The sequence below is a fragment of the Scyliorhinus torazame genome, chromosome 16 (assembly GCF_047496885.1).
Source record: "Scyliorhinus torazame isolate Kashiwa2021f chromosome 16, sScyTor2.1, whole genome shotgun sequence".
Taxonomy (NCBI): domain Eukaryota; kingdom Metazoa; phylum Chordata; class Chondrichthyes; order Carcharhiniformes; family Scyliorhinidae; genus Scyliorhinus; species Scyliorhinus torazame.
Window position 1 is genome coordinate 183,708,436 of NC_092722.1, and position 26,898 is coordinate 183,735,333.

Sequence of the window (26,898 nt, forward strand, 5' to 3'; positions counted from 1 at the left end):
AAAGTAGTGGGGGTCCGGGTCGAACCAAGCTGGGGGTTGGCTATATTTGGGGTTGCACAAGAGCCGGGAGTGCAGGAGGCGAGAGAGGCCGATGTTTTTGCCTTTGCGTCCCTAGTAGCCCGGCGCAGGATATTGCTAATGTGGAAAGAAGCCAAGCCCCCGGGGGTGGAGGCCTGGATAAATGACATGGCAGGGTTTATAAAGCTAGAGCGGATTAAGTTCGTTCTAAGGGGGTCGGCTCAAGGGTTCACCAGGCGGTGGCAACCGTTTGTCGAATACCTCGCAGAAAGATAGATGGAATGGAAAAAAGAAGGCAGCAGCAGCAGCCCGGATCGGAGGGGAGGGGGGACCAGAAGGACTCTCAGGGTTGTTAATATATACTGTATAATATGTATAGGTCGTTGCTACAGATAATTATATATTGGACTGTTAAATTATATTTTTGGAGAGTGTTATTTGTGATAAGGCAGTTGCCAATTAGGGTTAGTTTTCATTTTTGTTATTTATTATTTATTCATTTTCTGTTTATAAAATAGGTCAATGTTATTTGTGTTGTTATAATATTGTGTAAAGGATGCACAATGTACTGTGTTGGTTGACCAAAAATTTTCAATAAAATATTTTATTTAAAAAAAAACTTATCCTGTGCAAAGAGAAAAGATGGAATTGAGAGCATAGAACATAGAAAAATACAGCACAGAACAGGCCCTTCGGCCCACGATGTTGTGCCGAATCTTTGTCCTAGATTAATCATAGATTATCATTGAATTTACAGTGCAGAAGGAGGCCATTCGGCCCATTGAGTCTGCACCGGCTCTTGAAAAGAGCACCCTACCCAAAGTCAACACCTCCACCCAACACTAAGGGCAATTTTGGACACTAAGGGCAATTTATCATGGCCAATCCACCTAACCTGCACATCTTTGGACTGTGGGAGGAAACCGGAGCATCCGGAGGAAACCCACGCACACACTGGGAGGGTGTGCAGACTCCACACAGACAGTGACCCAAGCCGGAATCGAACCTGGGACCCTGGAGCTGTGAAGCAATTGTGCTATCCACAAGGCTACCGTGCTACCCATTAATTGGCAATCTCAATCAATAGGTTCAGTAAAGTAGTGTGGGAACTGGATTTGTTAAACGTGTATTTCTGGGATAGCTGGAAAGATTTGTTTCTTGTATAGCTGTGCTGGGAGTGTTTAATAATAGCTTAAATGCCAAAAATAAGCAAACAGTCCATTTCCCAGCACTGACATCCTTTACTGTAATTCCAAGATTCACCAAAAAAGGCAAAAAGCAACAACATGAAACATCCCAAGGCACTTCATAGAAGCATTATAAAACCCGAACAGCATAAGGTGACATTAAGTCAGATGACCAAAGAGGTAGGTTTTAGGAAATGTCTCAAAAGGAGACATGTACTGGCATCATTAGCCAGGACCTCAGCATGTACCCCTTATCCTAAAAGCAAACCTGTCGTCTTGAGAAACTCCGACTGCCCCAGGATGCCGTGCACACTCCTGCATGATCTGGAGCTGGTGGTCGCTTGCGACTTGAACATTCAGTGATTGGAACCCCTTCCTGTTGACCCATTGTGCCATCACTTACCCCTTGGATCTGGGGTATCCTGACGATTGCGGAGAATGCTGCTGCACAGGCATCTTGTTGGGCTTGATCCAGGTCAAAGTTTATATAGTCAGCTGCCAGGGCAAACAGGGCATCTGTGACTTCATGGATGCACTTGTGGGCTGTAGGTTGGGATATGCCGCACAGGTTTAGCACAGGGCTAAATATCTGGCTTTGAAAGCAGACCAAGGCAGGCCAGTAGCACGGTTCAATTCCCGTGCCAGCCTCCCCAAACAGGCTCTGAAATGTGGCGACTAGGGGTTTTTCACAGTAACTTCATTTGAAGCCTGCTTGTGAAAATAAGCAATTTTCATTTCATTTCACAAATACCCACTCAAGCCATGGAATGAAGGCCACTGGGAGCAGGTAGCCTCCTCCTCCAGGTGGTGCCAAGTCTGCAAGGACATGGCACGGATGCCTCACCATCCCCTTGTTGAGGCGGAGTCTCCTGCAGAAAATACTATCCAACATCTCCATGATCAGTGACGCCTGTACACCTTGGGCCGTTGCTGGTCTCCCCCTTTGGGTCACTCCCTGGCCTGATGTGCGGCCGGGTCCTCAGGGTGTGGGGCGGGCCCCTGCACATGGACTACCATCTTGAGCCTGCGCCGACGCTGCTGCTGCCGCTGCCGCCTTGGGCGTCTGGTCATTGGACTGTCACCAACACGAGGACAACTGTGGTGGGGTTCATGGTAGACAATGTGATATCTACAAGGAATTGGAGAGAGTGCGAGACAACTCCTCAAACAAGGTCATAAACATCCCCCATCTTGTCTCAAACACATCTGCTGAGCCCCTTAGCTCATACTATCCTTTTTCAGCCGCAGGAAGTCATACAGGCCGCTATCCCCAGTGGCGCTGCCGACCGTCAATCCAGTAAGATTCGTCACCGGGCAATCAGAGGCTCCATGAGCTCCAGCTTCTTTGAAACCCCAAATATTGCCACCAAAGTGTCCGGCTCCACCTCCTCCCCCACTATCCTTGCTAGGGCCGCGAACACTCCCACCCAAAATCTCTCCAACTTTTCACAGCCGCAGAACATGTGCACATGATTCGCTGGCCCCCCATCCACACTTCTCATACTCATCTGCTATCCCCTGGAAGAACCCACTCATTCTTGCCTGCGTCATAAGTAGGCTGTGTACAATTTTAACTGTATCAGGCTCATCCTTGCGCGTGAGGAGGTTGGGTTTACCCTGCGCAGTGCCTCACTCCATACTCCCCAATTGGTCTCCCCTCCCAATTCCCCGTCCCATTTTTCCTTAATCTTCACCACCCGCTCACCTCCCTGCTCTCCCAGCCACCTGTACGTATCTCCAATTCTACCCTCCCCATCCACATCCAGAAGCAACAATCGCTCCAGCAGGATGTACCGCAGCAACCTAGGGAATGCCTTCCAAACCTTCCGCCCAGGGTCCCTCACCTGCAAGTACCTGAATTCACTCCCTCTCGGGAGCTCTACCTCTCCCCCAGCTCCTCCAGAGTGGCAAACCCTTCCTCCAGGTATAAATCGCTCACCTTGACCAGCCCCACTATCCTCCACCTCCTATACACTGTCCATCCACCCCGGCTCAAACCCGTGATTCTCACACAACGGGGTTAACACCGACATCCCCTCCATCCTAAAATGCCTCCTCAACTGGTTCCAAATCTTCATTGTGGACTGCACCACTGGGTTCACAGAATACCTACTTGGTGCCATTGGCAACGCTGTGTCACCATAGCCCTCAAGTTAGACCCCCTACAAGATTCCTCCTCCATCCTAACCTATTCTGCCCACTCTGAATTCCCACCATTGCCGCACCTTTTCCACATTCGCTGCCTAGTAAGAATGAAGCCGGTTCGGCGAAGCCAAACCCACTGCTGCCTCTGCCTCTGTAGCAGGGTCCTCCTAACCCTTGGCACCTTCCCCGCCCATACAAAGTCCGAAATAACCGTGTCCAGTTTCCAAAAAAAATGCCTTCGGTATAAATATCGGGAGTGTCTGGAAAATAAACAAGGAACCTTGGCAGAATATTCACCTTTACCACTTGGACCCTCCCCGCCAACGTCAATTGCAATGTATCCCACCTTTTAAGATCCTCCCTGGCCTCCTCCACCAACTTTGTTAAGTTCCACTTGTGGAGCATTGTCCATTCCCTCGCTACCTGAATCCCCAAATACCTGATCCTATCCCTAGCCACTTTAAATGGCAACCCCCCTAAATTGGCTCGCCGTCCCAACTCATTCACCGGGGACACTTCGCTTTTCCCTACATTCAACTTGTATGCCGAGAACTCCCCGAACCTCCCTAGCAGGCCCATGATCCTTTCCGTACACCCCAGCGATTCTGAAAAATACAATAGGTTGTCGGCATACAGCGAAACCCGATGCTCCCTCTGTCCCCTTATAATCCCCTGCCACTCTGCCAACCCCCTAAGGGCCATTGCCAAATGCTCTGTAACCAACGCAAACAATAGCGGCGACAGCGGGCACCCCTGCCTTGTTCCCTTGTGCAATTTGAAGTTCATTCATCCACACACTCACCCTTGGTGCCACATAGAATCGTATCATCGAATCATAGAATTTACAGTGCAGAAGGAGGACATTCGGTCCATCGAGTCTGCACCAGCCCTTGGAAAGAACACCCCACCCAAGCCCACACCTCCACCATATCCCAGTAACCCTATCTAACCTTTTTGGACATGAAGGGCAATTTATCATGGCCAATCCACCTAACCTGCACATCTTTGGACTGTGGGAGGAAATCGGAGCACCCGGGAGAAACCCACGCAGACATGGGGAGAACGTGCAGACTCCCCACAGACAGTGACCCAAGCTGGGAATCGAACCTGGGACCCTGGAGCTGTGAAGTAACTGCTAACCACTGTGCTACCGTGCTGCTCATATAGCAAGCGCACCCATGCCAAAAACCTCAGGCCAAACCCAAACTTTCCCAGAACCTTAAACAAGTACCGCCACTCCAACCGGTCGAATGCAGACCCGATGGATACCTTTGAATACCTTCTCCGCGTCCATGGACACCATTACCTCCGGGATTCATCACCACATTCAACAACCTTATATTACTCGCGAGCTGCCTGCCTTTTACTAAGCCTGTTCGGCCCTCCGCAACCACACCTGGGCCAAACCCTCCATCCAACACGCCAACAACTTAGCCAGCACTTTCACATCTGTATTTAACAGTGATATGAGCCTATACGACCCACATTTCACTGGGTCCTTCACCACCTTTTTCGGGATTAACGTGATCACTGCCTGCGTCCTCGCCTCACAGATCCCCCGTCTCCGATGCCTCATTAAACGCCCTCAAGAGATGTGGTGCCAGGTCCGTCGCCAACTTCTTATAAAATTCCACCGGATATCATCCGGCCCCGGCACCTTCCCTGACTTCATACCCCTGATACTTCCTCAGCCCCAGGGCTCTTACAGTCACCTGAGGCTGGAATTGAAGCTGGGACTCTGGTGCTGTGAGGCACCAGTGCTAACCACTGTTACCACCGTGCCTTATGTCTATGCCATTGAACATACTTAATGTCCCAGCCTCTATAGCTATCTGCGATAAAGAATTCCACAGATTTACTACCCTCCGAGAGAAAATATTCCTCTTCATCTCTGTCTTAAATGGGTGGCCCCTTTGTGGTCCCAGAAAGGGAAACAACCTCTCGGCATCTACCCTGTCAAGCCTCTCAGTAAGATTGCTTCTCATTCTTCTGAACTCCAATGAGTACAGGCCCATTCTACTCAACCTCTCCTTCTAAGAAAAATCCTCCATATCCAGGATCACTGTAGTGAATCTTCTCCAGACTGCCTCCAATATCTTTCCTTAGATAAGGGGACCAAAACTGTTCACAGTATTCCAGATGGGGTCTAATTCGTGCCTTGTATAGTTTTAGCAAGGGTTCCCTATTTTTATACTCCATTCCCCTTGAGATCAAGGCCATTTGTCTTATCAGTTACCTGCTGAACTTGCATGCGATGTATCTGCGAGAGTCCCCAAATCCCCCTCTGCTGCTGATTTCTGCAATATTTCTCCATTTAAATAATATTGAGCTCCTTTATTTTTCCTACCAAAGTACATAACTTCACATTTTCTTGCGCTATATTCCTACTGCCAATTTTTTGCCCACTCTACTAATCCTGTCTACATTCCTCTGTAGACTGTGTCATCTTTACCACTTGCCTCTCCATATATTTTTATGTCATCCACAAACTTGTCAATAGCTTTCCTTGTCCAAGTCATTAATATATGTTGTAAGTAATTGTGCCCCCAGCACTGATCTCTGTGGGATGTCACTAGTTCCACTCAGGGGCTGGTTTAGCACACTGGGCTAAATAGCTGGCTTGTAATGCAGAACAAAGCAGCAGCGCGAGTTAAATTCCCGTACCAGTCTCCCCGGAAAGGCGCCAGAATGTGGCGACTAGGGGCTTTTCACAGTAACTTCATTGAAGCCTACTTGTGACAATAAGTGATTATTATTATTATTAGTTACAGGTTTCATTCTGAACATGCCCCTCATATCCCAATTCTCTGTCTTCTATCAGTTCGCCAATTCTGTATCCATGCAGAACCCACAATGGGCTCTTATTTTATTAAGTAGCCTTGTGTGCAGTGCCTTATTCAATGCTTTTTGGAATTCCAACTATTACATCTACTGGTTCCCCTTTATCTATCCTGCTCATTACCACCTCAAAGAATTCTAAGAAATTTATCAGGCATGATTTCCTCTTCATAAAGCCATGCTGACTCTGCTTGATTACATTCTGTATTTCTAGATGCTCTGCTATTAGAACCATAAAATTCCTACAGTGCAGAAGGAGGACATTCGGTCCATCGGGTCTGCACCGACCCTCTGAAAGAGCACCTTACCCAGGCCTACTTCCCTGCCCTGTCCCTGTAACCCCATAACCCACCTAACCTGCGCATCTTTGGACACTAAGGAGCAATTTAGCATGGCCATTCCACTTAGCCTGCACATTTTTGGACTGTGGGAGGAAACTCAGAGCACCCGGAGGAAACCCATGCAGACACGGAGAAAATGCAAACTCCACACAGAACCCGACCCCTGATGCTGTGAGGCAGCAGTGCTAACCACTGTGTCATTGTGCTGCCGATGTTATAAACATTGTTTACAATGGACTCTAATATTTTCCCAATGAGAGGTTCCTGTTGGGCAGCTTCTGAACCCTCACAAAGCTGCTGCGAGTGCAGACCTTGGTGAACAACAAGATACAGTGTACCTCCTTAACCAATGGGATTTAGGGATTGAGATGGTTAATTACATGGAATGGTTACAGTACAGAAGGAGGCCATTTAGCCCATCATGTCCATGTTGTCCAGTGCAGGAGCAATTCACCTGGATATAAATGAGGAAGTAAATAAATTACAATGGGTGAATTCAATGCTAAAACAGGTATTGAACGTGAAATAATGAGGGAAAGATTAGACTGAGAGAAAAAGCAAAAGAGACGAAGAAAAAGAAAAAAGCTAGCATTTGAAATGTGACATTTTTAAAAAAGCTCCAGCAATTCACTAACTGAATGAATAAGTCTTTACACATTTGTTCACTCTCTGGATAAAAGAAGTTGATTGGAAGACTAACTAATCATGCGGTTAAAAGGGTTCCTGTGCCATTAATTACTAAACTTAGCTTCATGTGGCAAGTTTAATGGGCAATTAATGTGTAAATGTAGTGATCGTGAAAATCATGGACCATTAAGGGTCAGATGCTTTTGTAAAGCTGACAGCTAAGCTGTACAAATCGTCCAGCAACTTGAGACTTGCAATCCACAAGATTTTTGCTCCTCTCCCCAAGTTGCTGACCAATTTCCACATTGTAACAGTGTGCATCGTTCACGTGCTGCTATTTTCATCATAAAAGCCGTACCATTAAGATTGCCATTCTCTTATTCACTTCAAATGCTGATGAATGTACTACTTAAAGAATTTTGTTTTTATTTTACATTTGTAACATTTACAGTTTTAGATTTTCATCTGCATATATATTTACTATTTAACATTTTCTTTTAGGTGAAACTGCCAAAGGAGTACAGCTGGCCAGAGAAAAAACTGAAAATCACAATTTTACCTGAATCGGCATTTGACAGTCCTCTGCAGTAGCCAAGAATACTAAAGATTAAATATTATCTATGTAAAAATACCTTGCATTTACTTCTTAGCTTGCAAAAGTAATTTTGCATTACGTAACAGTTTAGAAAGGATGGCTACATAGTCGTTGTAGCTTCAAGCTGTAGAAGAAGTAACACTAATATTAAATCCAATCCAATTAAACTGGAGACTGTGTACTTTAGCTCACCATGCCTAGTATATTAAAGACAATATGGGGCAGGAAATCAGTTGCACATACTTTATGGTTTTTATTGTAGCTTATCATGCCTGTCTTATCTCTGTTGACTGAAGTGCTGACCAAGTACTGCGTATCTAGAATTGTATTTGTCCTGTTGATGTGTGGATCATGCCAAAGACATATTCCACTGACAGGTAACTTATTTTGTGTTAGTTCAGATTAAGTTTTGTACTTTTGTATCCTTCCTCAGAAGATTGATTTTATTTTTAAAGAAGCAAAGGCGGGTAGGAAGACAGGATGGTAAATGGTTAAAATGGGAGATGCTCAGACATTTATGCTTTTTAATCTTTTTCCTTTCATATTGGTGACAAATCAATCTTAGAATTGCTCTGTTTGAATAAATATTTGGAAGTGCCTTACATTAACCACTTTTGTTTCCTAAAGGTTAGTTATTAGCAGTTTCAATCTTTGTTTGATGGAGTTATTTAATTTTGTCATTGCATAGAATTGTAAAGTCTAAAAGCTGAGAAGTGGGCCATTCAACCCAGTAGGTGCCAGCCCTTTGAAAGATCTATCGAGTTAATCCCACTCTCCTGCTTTTTCCCTTAAAGTGTACATCAGATCCTTTTTTTAAAGTACAATTGAATTTGTGTCCACCACTCTTTCAGGGAATGCTTTCCAGACCATAACAACTTCATACAAAAATTCTCCTAATTTTGCCATTGGTTCTTTTGCTAATTATATCAAATCTGCCTCCTGGTTATCAACTCTCCTGCTGGAAACATTTTCTCCTCAGTTACTCGATAGAAATGAATCATGATTTTGAACACCTGTATTAAATCTTCACTTGGCTATCTTCGCTCTAAGGAGAATAAACCACATTTCTCTAGTCTCACCAGAGAACGGAAAACACTCACCTTGCCATAAGTACGAAAAATTTTGCTCCACCCATTCCAACATCTTGACAGCCTTCCTAAAGTTTGGTGCCCAGAATTGGACACAGTACTGTTAGCGAAGGTATAACCTAATGATTTGTGAAGGATTAGCACTAACATGACTTGAAATATTTGGAAAATGTATGAAAAATATTGGGCAAAGTATAAAATGTTTCTTTCTAGCTTTGATTTAGTAGCTATTTCTTTTTATTGACCAATCACGTAAATAAAGCATGTATATTTTAAATAAAACATCCACCTAAGGTGATTAGTCATCACTAAAATGTCATGTCACAGATGAGTGTATACGAACCTATGAGTGTCTTCAGTCACTAGTAACAGCCTTAATCTTTAAAGAGGATGTTGCCTTGAATGATTTTTCAGAACAAAACCCGATTTGTAAATACAGGTTGTCAGGATGATCCTGTATCCAGTTGACCACTGTTTTAAAAATTACTATTTTAACAGCTCTCCCAAATAAAGCAACTTGGAAGCTGATGTGTGGTTAGTGACCGTTCAAACTCTACTTCAGTAGACTATTATGGCTCTGTTTCTGGAACTGCTTTACTCAATGGCAGTCCTTGTTATGCAGTCTTTTTTAAGGTTAGGCATGACATAAAATCCAGTATTGCGAACCGCATTCAACAGTGACTTCTGGTTGGTAACTGAGATTTAATAGTTTTAATTAATATAGTCACCAGTATCAAAGGAGGCTTAGTCAGTTCAATATTTAATGTGAGTCTTCTGGAACTGAGAAAAAAAATCCAACACCACCTTGCTTGTGGAAGTGGTTAAAGCCAGTTTTGTAGCAGGTTGGTTGAAAGAGATTCCAATTCACTACATAGTAGCATGCAATCAACTTTCTAGGTGAACATTTTTGTAGTTCATCTCTTTTTGTGTGCAGTGTTTTGTTTTTCATAGAATCTTTATACACTCCACAGATTTGATTTGAAGACCCCTGCAGAGCTGCAGTTTAGCTTTTCGTTCTTAGATACTTTTTAAAAAATGAAGATTACTAGCGCAGGTTTTTAAAAATGTTTTTATTGTGTTGTCTAATGTAAAAATTTTTAACTCCTGTTTAGTGCAGCTTGGTTTGCACTTGACTTTTGTAATATTTTTGTGAATCACTAAACTGTTCCATCAGTAATCTCTAAGTGTATTAAAATAATTTACTTGATAATTTCAAATGGATTGATTTGTTTTCTCTGTATACATTAATTTGTTTGCCTGCAAATGTTTACTCTACATAACCAAATTTCATACCTTTTGCACTCCCCGAACATTTGCAGTGAGGATTTTCATCTGATTGCTTTTTATCTGTAGAATAAAAAGGGAATAGGGATAACCCTGGGAATTACAGGCCAGTTAATCTTTCTTCGGTGGTAGGCAAAGTAATGGAAAGGGTACTGAAGGATAGGATTTCTGAGCATCTGGGAAGACACTGTTTGATTAGGGATAGTCAGTACGGATTTGTGAGGGGTAGGTCTTGCCTTACAAGTCTTATTGAATTCTTTGAGGAGGTGACCAAGCATGTGGATGAAGATAAAGCAGTGGATGTAGTGTACATGAATTTTAGTGAGGCATTTGATAAGGTTCCCCATGGTAGGCTTATGCAGAAAGTAAGGAGGCATGGGATAGTGGGAAAATTGGCCCGTTGGATAACAAACTGGCTAACTGATAGAAGTCAGAGAGTGGTGGTGGATGGCAAATATTCAGCCTGGATCCCAGTTACCAGTGGCGTACCGCAGGGATCGGTTCTGGGTCCTCTGCTGTTTGTGATTTTCATTATTAACTTGGATGAGAAGGGTGGGTCAGTAAATTTGCAGACGATACGAAGATTGGTGGAGTTTTGGATAGTGAGGAGGGCTGTTGTCGGCTGCAAAGAGACCTAGGTAGGATGCAGAGCTGGGCTGAGAAGTGGCAGATGGAGTTTAACCCTGAAAAGTGTGAGGTTGTCCATTTTGGAAGGACAAATATGAATACGGAATACAGGGTTAACGGTAGAGTTCTTGGCAATGTGGAGGAGCAGAGAGATCTTGGGGTCTTTGTTCATACATCTTTGAAAGTTGCCACTCAAGTGGATAGAGCTGTGAAGAAGGCCTATGGTGTGTTGGTGTTCATTAACAGAGGGATTGGATTTAAGAGCCGTGAGGTGATGATGCAGCTGTACAAAACTTTGGTAAGGCCACATTTGGAGTACTGTGTACAGTTCTGGTTGCCTCATTTTAGGAAGGATGTGGAAGCTTTGGAAAAGGTGCAAAGGAGATTTACCAGGATGTTGCCTGGAATGGAGAGTAGGTCTTAGAGGAAAGGTTGAGGGTGCTAGGCCTTTTCTCATTAGAACGGAGAAGGATGAGGGGCGACTTGATAGAGGTTTATAAGATGATCAGGGGAATAGGTAGAGTAGACATAGAGACTTTTTCCCCGGGTGGAACAAACCATTACAAGGGGACATCAATTTAAGGTGAATGGTGGAAGATATAGGGGGTATGTCAGAGGTAGGTTCTTTACCCAGTGAGTAGTGGGGGCATGGAATGCACCGCCTGTGGAAGTAGTTGAGTCGGAAACATTAGGGACCTTCAAGCAGCTATTGGATAGGTACATGGATTACGGTAGAATGATATAGTGTAGATTAATTTGTTCTTAAGGGCTGCACGGTACCATTGTGGATAGCACAATTGCTTCACAGTTCCAGGGTCCCATGTTTGATTCCGGCTTGGGTCACTGTGCGGAGTCTGCACATCCTCCCCGTGTGTGCGTGGGTTTCCTCCGGATGCTCCGGTTTCCTCCCACAGTCCAAAGATGTGCAGGTTAGGTGGATTGGCCATGATAAATTGCCCTTAGTGTCCAAAATTGCCCTTAGTGTTAGGTGGGGTTACTGGGTTATGGGGATAGGGTGGAGGTGTTGACCTTGGGTAGGGTGCTCTTTCCAAGAGCCGGTGCAGACTCGATGGGCCGAATGGTCTCCTTCTGCACTGTAAATTCTATGATAATCTATGTTCTATGAATATTTCTTCCACCATCACTTTAAAAAAATTCTACTTTGGATTTGCTTGATTTTTAAAATGAGAATATTAAGAACTGGGATTTCTTTCTCACGATGTCTTTGCTAGTTGCAGTCACAAAAGCCTGGATTGCTACCTGGGAGCTGTTTTATTTGTAGTTTATGATCTATTTCCCCTGATGTCTCTTAAAAGAAAAGGACATGACTGTCTCTCTTGCTTGACAGAGTAGTCTTACAGCTATTACCTAGAGTAGTAAACGTTAATATTTAAGAATGATGACTACCTTGCTCAGCAGCTGCGTTTTTCATTTTCCACCTTGTAATGACACACTGTCACCATCCCTTGTACAGCATTAATTTGGTTGTGCACTGCAACAATTCGGCTCTTGTCTTTGTTTTGTATGCTCTAACCAAGTAGAAACTTGAAATAATTTCCCTTAATAGATATGCATGAGAACTAGATGTTGGGACTGCTGACTAAGCCACCCATTGTGGCGACGAAATGCCTTTTAATGAGGATTTTTTTGAGTTTAAACCTTTGTTACTGATGTTTGTTTTTTTAACTGACATAAAAATGTTTCGAACACTTTACAGCTAGATGGTTTTACTGTAGAAGGGTGTTCTTTTTACCCACGGTTTTGTCAAGTTTATTTTCTTGAACAAATAAGAGGAAATCCTCTCTTCCATCCTCGACCTTTCTCTTACCCCTTCTGGTAAGTCACACATGCCAGTCCACCGCAATCCTGCTTCTGTCGCCATTTTGTAGAAGGGTGTTCTTTTTACCCCACAACAGGCTGGAATTGGGTGTCACAGATAGCTGTGGGTTTCTCTCCCCTGCAGGCTTTGAAATCAAAGATCCGGAAGCGTCACACTGGGACTGCTTTGCAGGGGTGAGTGAGCAAGGCTCACCGTTTATACCTGACCGGTGACCCTGACCTTATGCCACACCAGCTATCCTGACCGTCACCTATACCTGTATGACTCACTCTCTTGTCAGTGGCGAAAACTACCACTCTGAAAGTGCCTCGCTAGGGCTGCTTCACAAGAGAAGGAGGAATCCAGGTTTATCCCTAACCAGCTTGTTCCTCCTGGGTGAGAGTTTCGAGGCGCCCAGACCCCCTCAAAGATTCTCGACTGCGGAATTATGTCTTGGCACTTGAGTGTGACTTGGCCAGGGCGAGCGATAAGGGAACAGGCGAGACCACAACCAAGGTGAATTAAAATTAAGTAATTTATTCGAGAAAAGGGAAGTCCAGTTTATGAAATCCACAACCCAAATTGAAATCTACACACACACTTGCAATTATGTCTATGAGAACTAGGACAAACAGCACAACGAAAATCTTTACTTTAAACCGTTTATAGCAATGTTTTACAAGAGGTTGTTATATACCGTCCTTTACCACCCCTCTTCAACAAGCCTAGCCTAATTGGGGGTTCCTGTAACCTGACAAAATATACTCACCACTTCCTAGCTGAATGCGTCTGTTTAAAAACACACAAAATCTTTAGGCTCCCCTCTGGCTTCTCGGGTCCTAGTTCGTTATGGTCTGCCTCTGCACCTGGTTCGTGGAGATTTGCTTCTCCTGTTGGGCCTTTAGCTCTACCTTGGGGTGGTCCCTTCGTAGGTTTTTAAGAGTTTCTTCTTAGTTCTCAAATCTCCTTCAGCCTACATTTCTGTGCAAAACTTCTCAATCGGAACGTCTGAGTAAAATCTACCCAAAATCGCTCTCTCACTTGTCTGTGTCCTGTATCTTTAAGCGCACATGTTTCAATGGAGCCGGCTGGCTCCTCCCACTGATTGATTTCAAAGACAAAAGGCGTGTTAATCACCCTCAGGAAGAAGTTAACCTGATCAGTTTCTTCACATTAGCTGATGACGTCTCCGGAGCTTGCCTGATTGCTCACAAATGGCTCCTAGGAGATACTGGGACAGTTTGAATTAGTTTGCCATTAGTGGATTGGTTTCTGTCTGGTTTGGGCAGAAACTCATTTCCATAGTCATTGGCTTCCTCAGCTCACTCTGAGCCATCCACATACCTGGCATAATTTTTCTGTTGGCCCTGCCCTGGCCCATTGCCCCTTTGTTCTTCTCTGGGATGATCTTGTGATGTGTATTTCTCTGTCTGGCTGCTTCCAGCCATTTTTTTGCAGGAAGCTTTTATTTCAAAATGTCTATAGGTCTTGCCATTTCTGTTGCAATGTTGCCCTAACTGTAAATCTTGCCATTTCTGTTGCAATGTTGTCCTAACTGCAAATCTTGCCATTTCTGTAGCACTGTTGCCCTAACTGGCACAGATGGCGAGTTTCCATAACTTACACCGCTTTACTCCTTTACCACATGGTTCACAAAATCCGTCTTGACAGTGTTACAAGTTATGAAATATTTACAAAGAAGAATATATTGTGAGACAGGAGTGGCAAAGTGCATCCCCGGCTGCATCAATATGCAGTATGGTGGAGCGGAGACAGGAAAGACATACGCCCTTTTTACGTCACGAGCTGCTGTAAAGCAAGTGTTTAAAGGGACAATTTTCTTTTTTAAATTTAGAATACCCAAATCTTTTTTTTTCCAATTAAGGTGCAATTTAGTGTGGCCAATTCACCTGCACATCTTTGTGGTGTGGGGGTCAGACCCACGCAGACACAGGGAGAATGTGCAAGCTCCACACGGAACAGTGGCCCAGGGCCGGGATTGAACCCTGATTCTCGGTGGCGTGAGGCAGCAGTGCTAACCACTGTGCCGCCCTTTAAAGGGACAATATAAAGGGAGGAGGTGAGTTTAAAAGAGCAAGGCAAGTGGGAGGTGGCTGAAATCGGATGAGGGCAGAGTGGGGACAGAAGGGAGACCCTGGGGACGGTGTCATGGGGGGCAGCTGCATGAAGATTGGGCAGAGTCAGAACAGTGGAGACCCAGGGGGTAGAAATGGGCATGGGGAGTGGGGGTGGCGGTGCTGACGGGAAGGGTGTGGGCGGTCAGGCTGGGACCCATACTGGGGTCAGAACAAGATGGAGAGGGAGTGTCCAGTCGGGTCAAGGTGGGGAGGGGGGTGTCTGGTGGCGGGCCAGGGGGTGCTGCTCGGTTTGTGTTGGAGAATCGCTGGGGGAGTTGGGGATTGGTATGGTATGGGGGTCGTGGGTGTACGGGGTGGCTATTGTGGGTCTCGGTCTGCATGTTTAAAATAGGTCCTCTGGCTTTAGAAGTGCTTTTATTTCTTCTAACTCTTTCAGAGCAACTATCGGCAAAACTGGAAGAACCATCTGAAGTTCGCGATTTAGTCGCTTTGCCCTATGTTCCCAGCCCAACGCAGTTGTTCAGGGGAAGTTAGCTCTTTGGACAATTGCTGGGTAAACCATTATGTGGAATTTCCTAGAGGGATTCCCCAGGGCATCATTGGGGCACCCCCCAAATGTGACGTTGGGGCACCAGGAAATTATGGGCCAATTTGTAACAAAAACAGAAATTGCTGGTAAACGTTTCTGGAGAGAGCACATTGCCATGTGTACGCTACAGAACTTATAAATAAGAAATTAACATCAATACAGAATTAGGATACACAACCAAAATGGCGGCTCATCTAAAATCCACCTTTACTTGTTGAAATCACAACCTCATTAGTTGATCGGTCTGTGAATCACCAAAATCTTATTTAAGAAGTAAATGCATAAAGGACATGATTGTGCAGCAATTATGCATGCATTCTCTGTGTCAATTAACAATTCATTGGTGAAATATTTTAGCTTCCAAGATTCTAAGGTGCGAATGAAATAGAATCAAATGCTGGATTCTACATTAATTTTTTTTTTTGTAAAATTTGCTAAATATTTTAAGAATGATTTTTAAACTATTAACAACAAACTAACTGCTGCTGATTTCCCCCATTTCCTTCCTAGATCACTCTTTGAGCAAGCCTTTGAGATATTTGTAATAAATCTATTCTTCATTAATTTTGTTTCTCCTTTGGTAACATTTATTTTATTTGTGCTATGTAGTCGTGTGTTCAACATGCCAGCAATTACAAATGGTAAACATGAAATAGGAGCACAAATAGAGCATAGTTACTTGGACTTCAAAGGACTGCCGAGTTCAGCGAGCTGCAGGTTGGATGTCCGAGCCATAGCAAGAGCTGGCACCTTCAACGCAAATGGAGATAAAGACTAAAATTAGAAGGGGTAGAAAGAAAAGAACTTGTACTGTTATGTCATTCGGACTTCTTCTCTGGACTGCTGAAAATCATTCTTTCCTATGGGTCCAAAACCATCAACTTTGGATTAAGGTTAGGACCATGATTTTTACTCCTAATGAATGAAGTAGTTTGATTTAAACCTGCATTGACTTTTAGTTGACTGAAAATAGAATTCATTCTAATTCCACACAACGCCTGGAACTGATACAGATACTTTTACCCTTGCCCCACTTCAAAGAAAAGTTACAAAAGGGATTTCAGTTTTTTGCAGTGCCTCCAACCAATAAACTGTTGCCACCTGTTTGATGTGGAACAGGTGATGGCACATGTGCAGGCAGAAAAATGTTTATACCTCTCTGCGAAAAGAAAATGTTTGATTTATTTGCAAAAGAACACGACTCATTCAGGCATTTACAGATTATCTAAATTACTCAAGATTTTAATTTAAAAGTTCACTTTTAATCTGAGCATTCAGAAGCATTTTACACGTTTTCCCTCTTTTTTTTAATCTGGTGTTTTTGTGTTTTAATGTTGACGGCCTCAGACTGACAATGTTCGGAGAATTTCCCTTCTGGATGACATGAACAGGGAGACCTGAATGCATGTTCTGTGCAACATGAATTCCAGTATTCATTTGTGCCATGCAGAGGAAATTCTGCGTATTTGATAGTTTATAGGCAAAAAACATGAGTAAGGAAGGATTGATGTGTAATAAATGTACATATCATAGAATTTACAGTGCAGAAGGAGGCCATTCGTCCCATCGTGTCTGCACCGGCTCTTTGAAAGAGCACTCCATGTTCCCTTTTTAACAGTCCATGGTGTTTGGCAATTTGATTTGCATTGGCACAGATGAAATATATGCAAAACAAAGGGGTAATCATCCTTCAGACCTGTTATTCAAAGTTTGTCATGACCTGACTTCCCTGTTTAGGAATAAGAGGATCTGAAAGAGTCAAATTTTTAAAAGAAGTTCTCAATGAAAGCAGATTTCAGAATCACAGAAGTGTTATAATAATATTCTTTATTATTGTGACAAGTAGGCTTACAATAACACTGCAATGAAGTTACTGTGAAAAGCCCCTAGTCGCCACATTCCGGCTCCTGTTCGGGTACACAGAGAGAATTCAGAATGTCCAATTCACCTAACAGCACATCTTTCAGGATTGTGGGAGGAAATCGGATCACCCGGAGGAAACCCATGCAGACACGGGGAGAACGTGCAGACTCCGCACAGACAGTGTCCTAAGCGCGCAGGAGGAGGCCATTCGGCCCACTGTGTCTACACAGGCTCTCCAAGTGACCATTATGATTTAGTGCCATTCTCCTGACTTTTCCCCGTTCACTTGCACATTGGTCCTATTCAGATCATCATCTCATGCCCTCTTGAATGCCTCGTTTGATCTTGCCTCCACCACACTTCAAGGCCTTGCCTTCCAGACCCGAACCACTCGTCTGAAAAGGTTTTTTCTCACATCATGGTTGCTTCTTTTGAAAATAGTTTCAAATTTGTGCCCTCTCGTTCTTGATCCTTTTAGGAGCAGGAACAGTTTCTCCCTATGTACTCTGCCCAGACTCCTCATGATTTTGAACACCTCTATCAAATCTCCCCTTCTTCTCCCTCTCTCCAAGCAGAAGAGTCCCAACTTTTCTAAACTATCTTCAAAACTGAAGTTTCTCATCCCCGGAACCATTCTTGTAACAGTCCCAACTTTTCCAATCTACCTTCATTAGTGAATTTCTCATCCCTGGAACCATCCTTGTAAACCTCTTCTATATTGTCTCCGAAGTGTTCACATCCATCCTACACAATAATCCAGCTGAGGTCTAACTACTGCTTTGTATACATTCAGAGTAACCTCCTTGCTCTTGTACTCTATGCTCCTATTACTAAAGCTCCGGATACTGTATGCCTTATTAACTGCTTTCTTCATCTGTCCACCTACCACATTCAATGATCCATGCACATGTACACCTAGCACCCTGTGCTCCTGTTCTCTTCTCTTCCCCCCCCCCCCCCTTAAAATTTGTACCCATGGGGCATCCAGTGGCGGCCATGGAGTGAGCGGTCGCACATTTGGTAGATCCCGCTCAAGGTGGCATTTTCGCTCCTTTCCCCATCTGAGGGGTGAGATTTTTGGATGGGAAGAGTGCCGGGAAAAGGTGTGACTCCTCTGGTGTGGGTGGATCCACGAACTAGAGTGAGTCAAGAAGAAGGGAATTGTTGGAGCAGGAGAGTTTTCGAGATGCGCCACAGGTTAAGATGGCGGAGGGCAAAAGAGCCTGCTCTGCCCGCCCTGTGGTCAACGGAGCAACTGGTGGACCTTTTAAATGATAGATTCAGCCAGCAAAGAAGGGAGAACCTGGCCAAGGTGATGGAGCTGCTCAAAGCAGGGATTGAAGTGGAGCAGAGGCTGGAGTCCCAGGGCCGGGCGATCCAGAAAGTGGAGCAGGCATGGGGCAGCACGAGGAACAGCCCGCCTTGTTGGTGGCTGAGGTGGGGGTGATGTGGGATACCCAAAAGAGGCTGGAGAACAGCTCCAGAAGGCAAAATTTGAGGATCGTGGGGATGCCTGAAGGCATTGAAGGAGCGGAGGCCGACATGTATGTGGCCAAAATGTTGGAGACGCTGATGGGGCAGGGAGGCTTCGATTGGCCTCTGGAGGTTGACCGAGCACAAAGGGTGTTGATGAGCAGTCCGCAGGCAGGCGAACTGCCAAGGGCGGTGGTGGGGGCAGTCCACTTAGACAAAGAGAAGATTCTTTGATTGGCGAGGCAGACGAAGAAGTGCATCTGGGAGGGAACAAGCTGGGGGTGTACCAAGACCTGGGTGCAGAACTGGCGAAGAGGAGAGCCGGATCAAGGCTGCACTCTTCAAGAGGGGAGTAAAGTTTGGAGTGCCGTTTCCTACCTGTCTCTGGGTGACATTTCAGAATCGAGAATATTATTTTGGTACGCCGGAGGTGATGATGGGAGTTTTTGAGGGACAATGGACTGGCAGGAGAAGGAGGACATTGGACTTTTGAGAAGGTCTTTTCTTGTTCTTTGTTGTGCTTGGAAAACTTTCTCCTCATTGAAATATTTTGTTGAGTTTGGTGGCGGGGTGCTTGGTGCGCATCAAGCTTGGCTGCACCTTTTTCCTGTTTCTTCGTTTCTTGGGAGTGTGGAAGCGGGAAAGGGAATCGGGCAGGAGGTTTGGAGGCTATGGGCAGGGCTGCCATGATAGATGGGCGGGCTAGTTAATGGAAGCACAGTGGGGGGGTGGTCAGGAGTTAGGTAAAGGGGAGGGGGATGGCCTTGTTGTTTTGTTGGGGGTGGGGCTGCTGACAATGGAGTACAGTTGGAAAAGGAGTGGTGATGGTGGACACCCGAGGGTGGGCCTGGAGAGTCGTGTGACATGGGCTAGGGGCTGGCCCAAAAAGGGGTATGGCTGATCGGCAGGGGCGGGGGCGAGGAGCCCTCCAATTAGGCTGGTCACGTGAAAGGCGAGGGGGCTGAATGGGCCGGTCCAGTGGTCACATTGTTCACGCATCTGAGGAGTCTGAAGGTGGAAGTGGCTGGTTTGCGCGAACCACCTGTTCGAGCCTGCGAGGCTGGACACTAGGCTTGGGGGATGGAAGGAGAAGAGAGTTGCTGAGATGAAGGATTTGTTTTTGGAGGGCTGGTATGCGAGTTTTGAGGAGTTATTGGAGAGATTTAGTGCGCGATTCTCCAACGAGAGCACAACGTTGCCGGAGAATCCTGGAAGAACCCTCCAGCGGGATTTACCCAAATGAAATGAAAATCGCTTATTGTCACAAGTAGACTTCAATGAAGTTACTGTGAACAGCCCCTAGTCGCCACATTCCGGCGCCTGTTCGGGGAGGCTGTTACGGGAATCCCGCAAGGCGTGGGAATCCGAACCCCACCCAAAATGAGAGGGACCAAATGGCACTCGCAGAAGTAGGTCGTAAACCTACTTGCGACCTAACTGCCAGGGATCCACCGGCCTCCCTCGATTCTCTGCCCTCCCCAGGGAGGTGCAGCAGTGCGCCAATCAGTGCTGGTCCACCCACAATGTGGACCAGGTGGAACGGCTCCCGGTCCATCGGAGACTCTTGGGTGGTCAGGGTAAGTGCAGGGTGGCTCCCTGGTCCTCCCCCTGGAACATGGACACCTTGGCACAGTCCAGCTGGCTCCTTGACACTGCCACTCTGGCATTGCCAAGGTGCCTGGATGACACTGCCAGGATGGCAGGAGTACTGCCTAAGTGCCAGTGTGGCAGTGCAAGCGTGCCCAAGTGCCAGGGTGGCAATGCCAAGGGTCAGAAGGCGAGGGGGGCCATGACTATGAAATGAGGGTGGAGGTTGGAAGGGTGGGGGAGCGCAGGGTAGGTAAGATGGGGCCTCTGGGAGGTTGGTGGGTGGTGGTACTGGAAGGGAACAGGTGATTTAAGTGGACTTGGGGTGGGGGAGGATGAAAAAGGGGGTGCCCCCCCCCACCGACCCCATAGTGGGGTGTCCTCACTTTGTGGGTGTGGGGTAGTGTTGGGAGGGTGACATTGGCCGTGGGTGGGGGTGTGGGGGACCCACAAGCTCACCTGGGAATTAGGGCACCCTTTCAAATGGCAGCCCAATCTCGGAGTTCAGCTCCCCAGTGCTAAAACAAAATTCCAAATGTGGGCTAAACCTGTGTAAAACTCACCAGGGCCCAAAAAAGTGATTGTCATTGAATAGCATTGGGGAACCCGATGGCAGAGTCGGCGGGAAATCCCTTGAAAAACCTGCCACAAATGAACTTATAAATATTTTGAGAGAATTGCGCCCTTAGACTCTCCCATGTGGATGTATTCGGATATGTACAGGTGCGCGACTTTGCAAAGATCTTTCCGCCGTTCCCGGTGACACCCACGTCCTCATTGATGGAGAGAATTTTGTCACTGGCAGGGATGGAGGAGGATAGTACCTCAGGGGTTTAAGGGAGGCTTATGGCGGAGGAGTCAGTCTCCTTGGAAGGGGTGACGGCCAAATGGGAGGAGTTGGGATCTGAGTTGGAGGAGGGAGGTGTGTGAGATTCTGCGTAGAGTGAACACAACGTCATTATGTGCGAGGCTAAGGCTGATACAGTTGACGATAGTGCATAGGGCCCATTTGGTCAAGTCCAGGATGGGCAGGCTATTTGAGAAAGCGGATGATGAGTGTGAGCATTGTGGGAGGGACCCGGCTAACCATGTATTCATGTTGTGGTCGTGTCCTAAGCTCTTGGGGTTCTGGGTCTCCTTCTTTGGTACCATGTCGCCGATCCTACAAATTGAACTGAAGCCATGTTCCCTCGGGACCATTTTGGGATAACGGAGCTGCAGACTGGGGCGGGGGCTGATGTTCTGGGCTTCGCCTTGCTGATTGCTCGAAGGCGGGTGCTGATGGAGGTAAGCCTCTCCACCCAGTGCCTCTGTATGGCTGGAGGATCTTATGGAGCTTTTGTATCTTGAGAAAGTTAAGAGGTGCAATTGAAAGGTTTTGCTGAAGATGGCAGCCATTTATTTTGTGCTTTAAAGAGCTGGTCACCGTTAGTTGTTCGGGAGTTGTGGTAGGTTGTTGGTGGAATTTCTGTGGACCTTTTAGGTTGGGAGGGTTTTGGGGGGGCGAGGGGGAGTTTGTTACTTTTGCTTTTGTTGTATATAAAATTGAAAAAGCTGAATAAAAGTATTTTTGAAAAAGATGTACAGTTACGATAACACAAAAGCAAAATGCTGTAGATGCTGTAAATCTAATTGGGATAGAATAATTGCAGGAAAAAAAGCTCTCGTACACACCGGTGCAGTAAAGCAGCATCCTTGAGTTGGGGCTCTATCAGGTTTTTGAGATGAAACTACCAAGCATCATTGTCATTACCCTGAGAAACTGACTGCAACCTTTGGGGTCCGCACATGTGCAGGTAAACAGATCTATTATTAAGTAAGTCTTAGAAAGCATTTACATGATTAAAGTATGATCAGACAGAGATAACATTGTTTTATGAAGTAGAAATTGTGTTTTGAGGGTGTGAGGAGTAAGGGTAGTTAAAGGGGAGCTATTGGAGATGGTGTACTTTGATTTCCAAAAGGCATTTTATAACGTGCCACAGAAAAGGTTAATATGAAGATAAGTGCTTGTGGAGTTGGTGGTACGATTTTAGTATGGTTAGAGGATTGGTTAATGAATAAGAAGTTGAGGGTAAGGATAATTGGAGCATTTTCAAGTTGATGGACTGTAACTAGTAGTGTGCCGCAAGGATCAGTGCTGGAGCTTCAGCTACTTACAATCTGTATTAATGACTGAGACAGAGTGACCTGAGGAATGTATCCAAGTTTCCCAATGATGCAAAGCTAGGTGGGAATGTAAGCCGTGAGGAGGACACATAACAACTGCAAAGAGCTATACACAGATTAAGTGAGTGGGCAACAGCTTGTCAGATGTAGTTTACTGTGGGATCACAGGGTGTGGGTGTTGCGGGCTAGGCCAGCATTTATTATCCATCCCTAATTGCCCTCGAGAGGATGGTGGTGAGCCGCTAATATAAACCACTGCAGGCCATGTGGTGTAGGTACATAGTACAGTTGGAGGAATAGAAAAGCAGAATTTTTTGATGATCAGAGAAATGTGTGTGTGCCCGTACAAGGAACAAAAAAGTTAAACATTCACACATAGCAAGGAATTAGGAAGGCATATGGCACATTGACATTTTTTGCAATGATATTGGAGTAGGAAAACAAGGAAGTCTTGTTACAATTGTATAGGGCTTTTGTGAGATCACACCTGGAGTAATGTGCAGTTTTGGTCTCCATATCTAAGGAAGTATAAACTTTCATTGGAAGTGGAGCAGTAAATTTTAAATAAAGTGGTTGCTGGGATGAGAGGGTTGCTCTGATGAGAGGCTGAGTGAATTGGACTGTCTGGAGTTAGGATTCAAGGTGGTTTCATTTAATGTACAAGATTCTGAAGGTGCTTGTTACAATAGACACTTAATTGGTTGTTTCTCTTAGCTGGGAAATCTAGAACATGGACATGATCTCAAGATAGAATCATAGAATCCCTACAATGTAGAAGGAGGCCATTCAGCCCATCGAGTCTGCACTGACCCTCTGAAAGAGCACCCTACCCACCTAATTTTCACATCTTTGGACACTAAGGGCAATTTAGCGTAGCCAATCCCCCTAACCTGCACATCTTTGGACTGTGGGGCGAAACTGGAGCACCCGGAGGAAACCCACGCGGACACGGGGAGAACGTGCAACCGCCACTTACAGACACTTACCTAGAATTGAACCCACGTCCCTGGCACTGTGAGGCAGCAGTGCTAACCACTATGCCACCATGCTGGATTGAGGGTGGAGCCCGCAACATCCACACCCTGTGATCCCACATTAAACTGCATCTGACACGTTGCCCACTCACAACCTGAATACTGAAATGCAGAAGAATTTCTTAATTCATTGAGTTGTAAATCTTCAAAACTCTCGATGTCGAGGACTGGATTTCTGTCATTTAAGATTGAGATAAACAGATTGTTGATCTGAGAATCAATGGATATCGGAAGTGAACAATAACATGGAGTTGAGGCAGAAGATTCAACACGATCAAATTGAATTGCAGATCCGGCTTGAGTGACCACATGGTCTACTTTTCCTATTTTTTATTTTATTTATTTTTTAATATAAATTTAGAGTACCCAATTCATTTTTTCCAATTAAGGGGCAATTGAGTGTGGCCAATCCACCTACCCTGCACATTTTTGGGTTGTGGGGCGAAACCCACGCAAACACTGGGAGAATGTTCAAACTCCACACAGACAGTGACCCAGAGCCGGGATCAAACCTGGCACCTTGGCGTCGTGAGGCAGCAGGGCTAACCCACTGCGCCACCGTGCTGCCCCTCCTATTTTTTATGTTAATTTTCTATCGGTGTTGTTCCACAGGGTGCAGTGTTGAAGTTTTTGCAGATGGCAGTCTTTGCAGATGGCAGATGGCAAATCACTGAAAAGGTGATAACATTCCCTTTTAAGCTGTAATTTTTATTTCTATCCGTTTATGGATTGTGAACATCACAGCAACATCAGCATTTGTTCCCTATCTCAAATTGTCTCTAAGAATTTGGTGGTGAGCTACCTTCTTGATCCACTGCAGTCTATGTGGTCTCTGTAGATATGTCCATAGTGCTGTTTTTTAAATAATTAACGAGATGGTAGTGTCACTGGCTAGGCCAGCATTTATTGCCGATTCCTAGTCACTCTTGAGAAGGTGGTGGTGAACGGCCTTCTTGAACCGCTGCAGCCCCTGAGGCGTATGTACATCCACAGTGCTGTTAGGGAGTTCCAGGATTTTTACCCAACAACTGAAGGATCTATTTCCAAGTCAGGATGGTGAGTGACTTTGAGGAGAACTTCCATGTGTTGGTGTTCCTAATTGTCTGTTGCCCTTGTCCTGGATGGTAGCAGTCATGAGTTTGGGAGTTGCTGCCTAAGGAGCCTTGTTGACTTACGGCAGTGCATCTTGTAGATGGTACACGCAGCTGCTACTGTTCGTCGGTGGTAGAGAGATTGAATCCTTGTGGAAAGAGGTAGCAATCAAGCGGGCTGCTTTGTCCTGGATGGTGTTGAGTTTCTTCAGTGTTGGAGCAGCCTCACTCAGCCAGGAAAGTGGAGACTATTCCATCCGACTCTTGACTTGTGCCTTGTAGGTGGCGGAAAAGCTTTGGGGAGTTAGGAATTCAGTTACTTGCTGCCGGATTCCTAGCCTCTGACCTCTTGAAGCCACAGTGTTGAGATGGCTAATCCAGTTCAGTTTCTGGTCAATGATAACCCCAGGATATTGATAGTAGGGGATTCAGCGATGGTAATACCATTGAACGTCCAAGGCTAATGGTTAGATTCTCTTTTGTTGGCGATGGTCATTGCCTAGCACTTGTGCGGCACAAATGTTACTTGCCACTTGTCAGCCCAAGCCTAGATATTGTCTTGCTGCATTTCAGCATGGACGGTGGACTGTTTCATTGTCTGAAGAGTCACAAATAGTGCTGAACATTGTGCAGTCATCAGCGATTCTGACCTATGATGTGGGAAAAGTCATTGATAAAGTAGCTGAAGATGGCTGGACCTCGGACACTACCCTGAGGAACTCCTGCAGTAATGTCCTGGTACTGGGATGATTGGAAGGGAGTCCCAGGTTTTTGACCCTGAGTAAATGAAGGGACAGTGATTATGGTTGCAAATCAGTTTGGTGTGGCTTGATGGGGACTATGCGGGTGATATTGCTCCCAAGCATCTGTCGTTGTCTTGGAAGGTGCAGTCAGAAGTGGCTTGGTGAGATACTGCAATGCAATTCTAGCTGGTTCATACTACTGCCACTCTGCATTGATGGTGGATGGGGTATGTAGCATGCAGGCTTCTTTTTCTTGGGTGATCAGCTTCTAGAGTGTTTTTGGAACTGCAGGTATCCAGGCAAGTGTAGAATACTCCATCACACTCCTGACTTGTACCTTGTAAATGGTGGACAGGCTTTGAGAATCAGGAGGTGAGTTACTTGCTGCAGAATTCCTCGCCTCTGACCTGTTCTAGTACCCATAGTATTGATCTGGCTGATCCAATTAAGCTTCTGGTCAACGTACCCGGCACATTTGTGACCTGTCACATATCAGTCCAACCCTGAATATTGCTGGTTTGGCTGCATGCAGGCATAGAATGCTTCATTATCTGAGGAGTCTGACTGGTACTGAACACTGTGTCAATGAATTACCCTTTCCATCATGTTGCTGCTGATTGGGAGTAAACTGATGGGGCAGCATTTGGCTAGACTGGATTTGTCCTGATTTTTGCCAGCGGACATACCTGGGCAAGTTTTCATATTATTGTGTAGGTGCCAGTGTTGTGGCTGTACTGGGTGCTTGGCTAGGGGTGCAGTACTAAACCTGATTCTAAATCAGTAAGAAGTCTTACAACACCAGGTTAAAGTCCAAAAGGTTTGTTTCAAACACTAGCTTTCGGAGCACTGCTCCTTCCTCAGGTGAAGGAGCAGCGCTCCGAAAGCTAGTGTTTGAAACAAACCTGTTGGACTTTAACCTAGTGTTGTAAGACTCCCCCCAGTCCAACGCCGGCATCTCCACATCCTGATTCTAATAGTGCGGTACTGAAAAGATACACACAGGCCAAGAAAATAAACATCCACATGAGGCCCTGGCTGAATTGATACGGGCTGTCTGTGAGGACACTCAACTGAACACAAACTTATTATTGCTGTAAGGACTTCATAAAAGAACACGACCATGCAATGAATATGTAACAAATTCCTGGACACAGGTGATCAACTTTGAAGGACAGACAAAATAAGTCATCAGTCTCCATAATGGGCTGTTAGCTGGTCAGATGAGGGCAATGGGTCTTGATTGAATCACCCTGGACAAACAAGAATATCCTGTTTTTCCCCATTAACGATTTGGGGTTTGGATGTGACATTCCAGTTGTGGGCGTATACCTGTGACTCAAAGCTAGCAAATCAGTATAAAGGAAGGAACATTGGAGCAGATATTTAGCGATAACCTGGGAGTCCCCCAGGCACAACCATCGCAAGAAGAAGGGACCCTGGGATTCAAAGCCCAGGGAGAATATCCACATTGAGTGATAGTCGCCTGTCACTAAGTGCCTAGAGCTGAGCTTTGAGTCTGAGTCATACTTTGTTGAATGAGAGAATTGTGAATAAAATTGCGTTAAACCATGAACCTGCTTTGTCCTTTGTTCATCTCGCAAATAATGGCACCTGGCTAAAACTTTTGATTAATACACTGGTCAAAGTATCTGACATTTTACAAATACAACAATAGTTTTAG

General features: G+C 45.4%; 1 protein-coding gene and 1 long non-coding RNA gene across 3 annotated transcripts in view; one reads left to right on the forward strand and one right to left on the reverse strand.

The window, feature by feature from the left end:
* Positions 1–10,056, forward strand: part of sufu (suppressor of fused homolog (Drosophila)) — a 174,358-nt gene extending 164,302 nt beyond the window's left edge. For both annotated transcript variants that reach the window (XM_072479578.1, XM_072479577.1), the window contains one exon: positions 7,658–10,056. In XM_072479578.1, the coding sequence (XP_072335679.1) occupies positions 7,658–7,747 (90 nt within the window). In that variant the 3' untranslated portion in view covers positions 7,748–10,056. The remainder of the gene's footprint in view (positions 1–7,657) is intronic.
* Positions 10,057–15,821: 5,765 nt separating this feature from the next.
* The window catches only part of LOC140393284 (uncharacterized), a 33,575-nt gene continuing 22,498 nt past the window's right edge, over positions 15,822–26,898 (reverse strand). Inside the window, exon 2 of the long non-coding RNA XR_011935567.1 lies at positions 15,822–16,007. This is a non-coding gene — a long non-coding RNA (uncharacterized lncRNA). The remainder of the gene's footprint in view (positions 16,008–26,898) is intronic.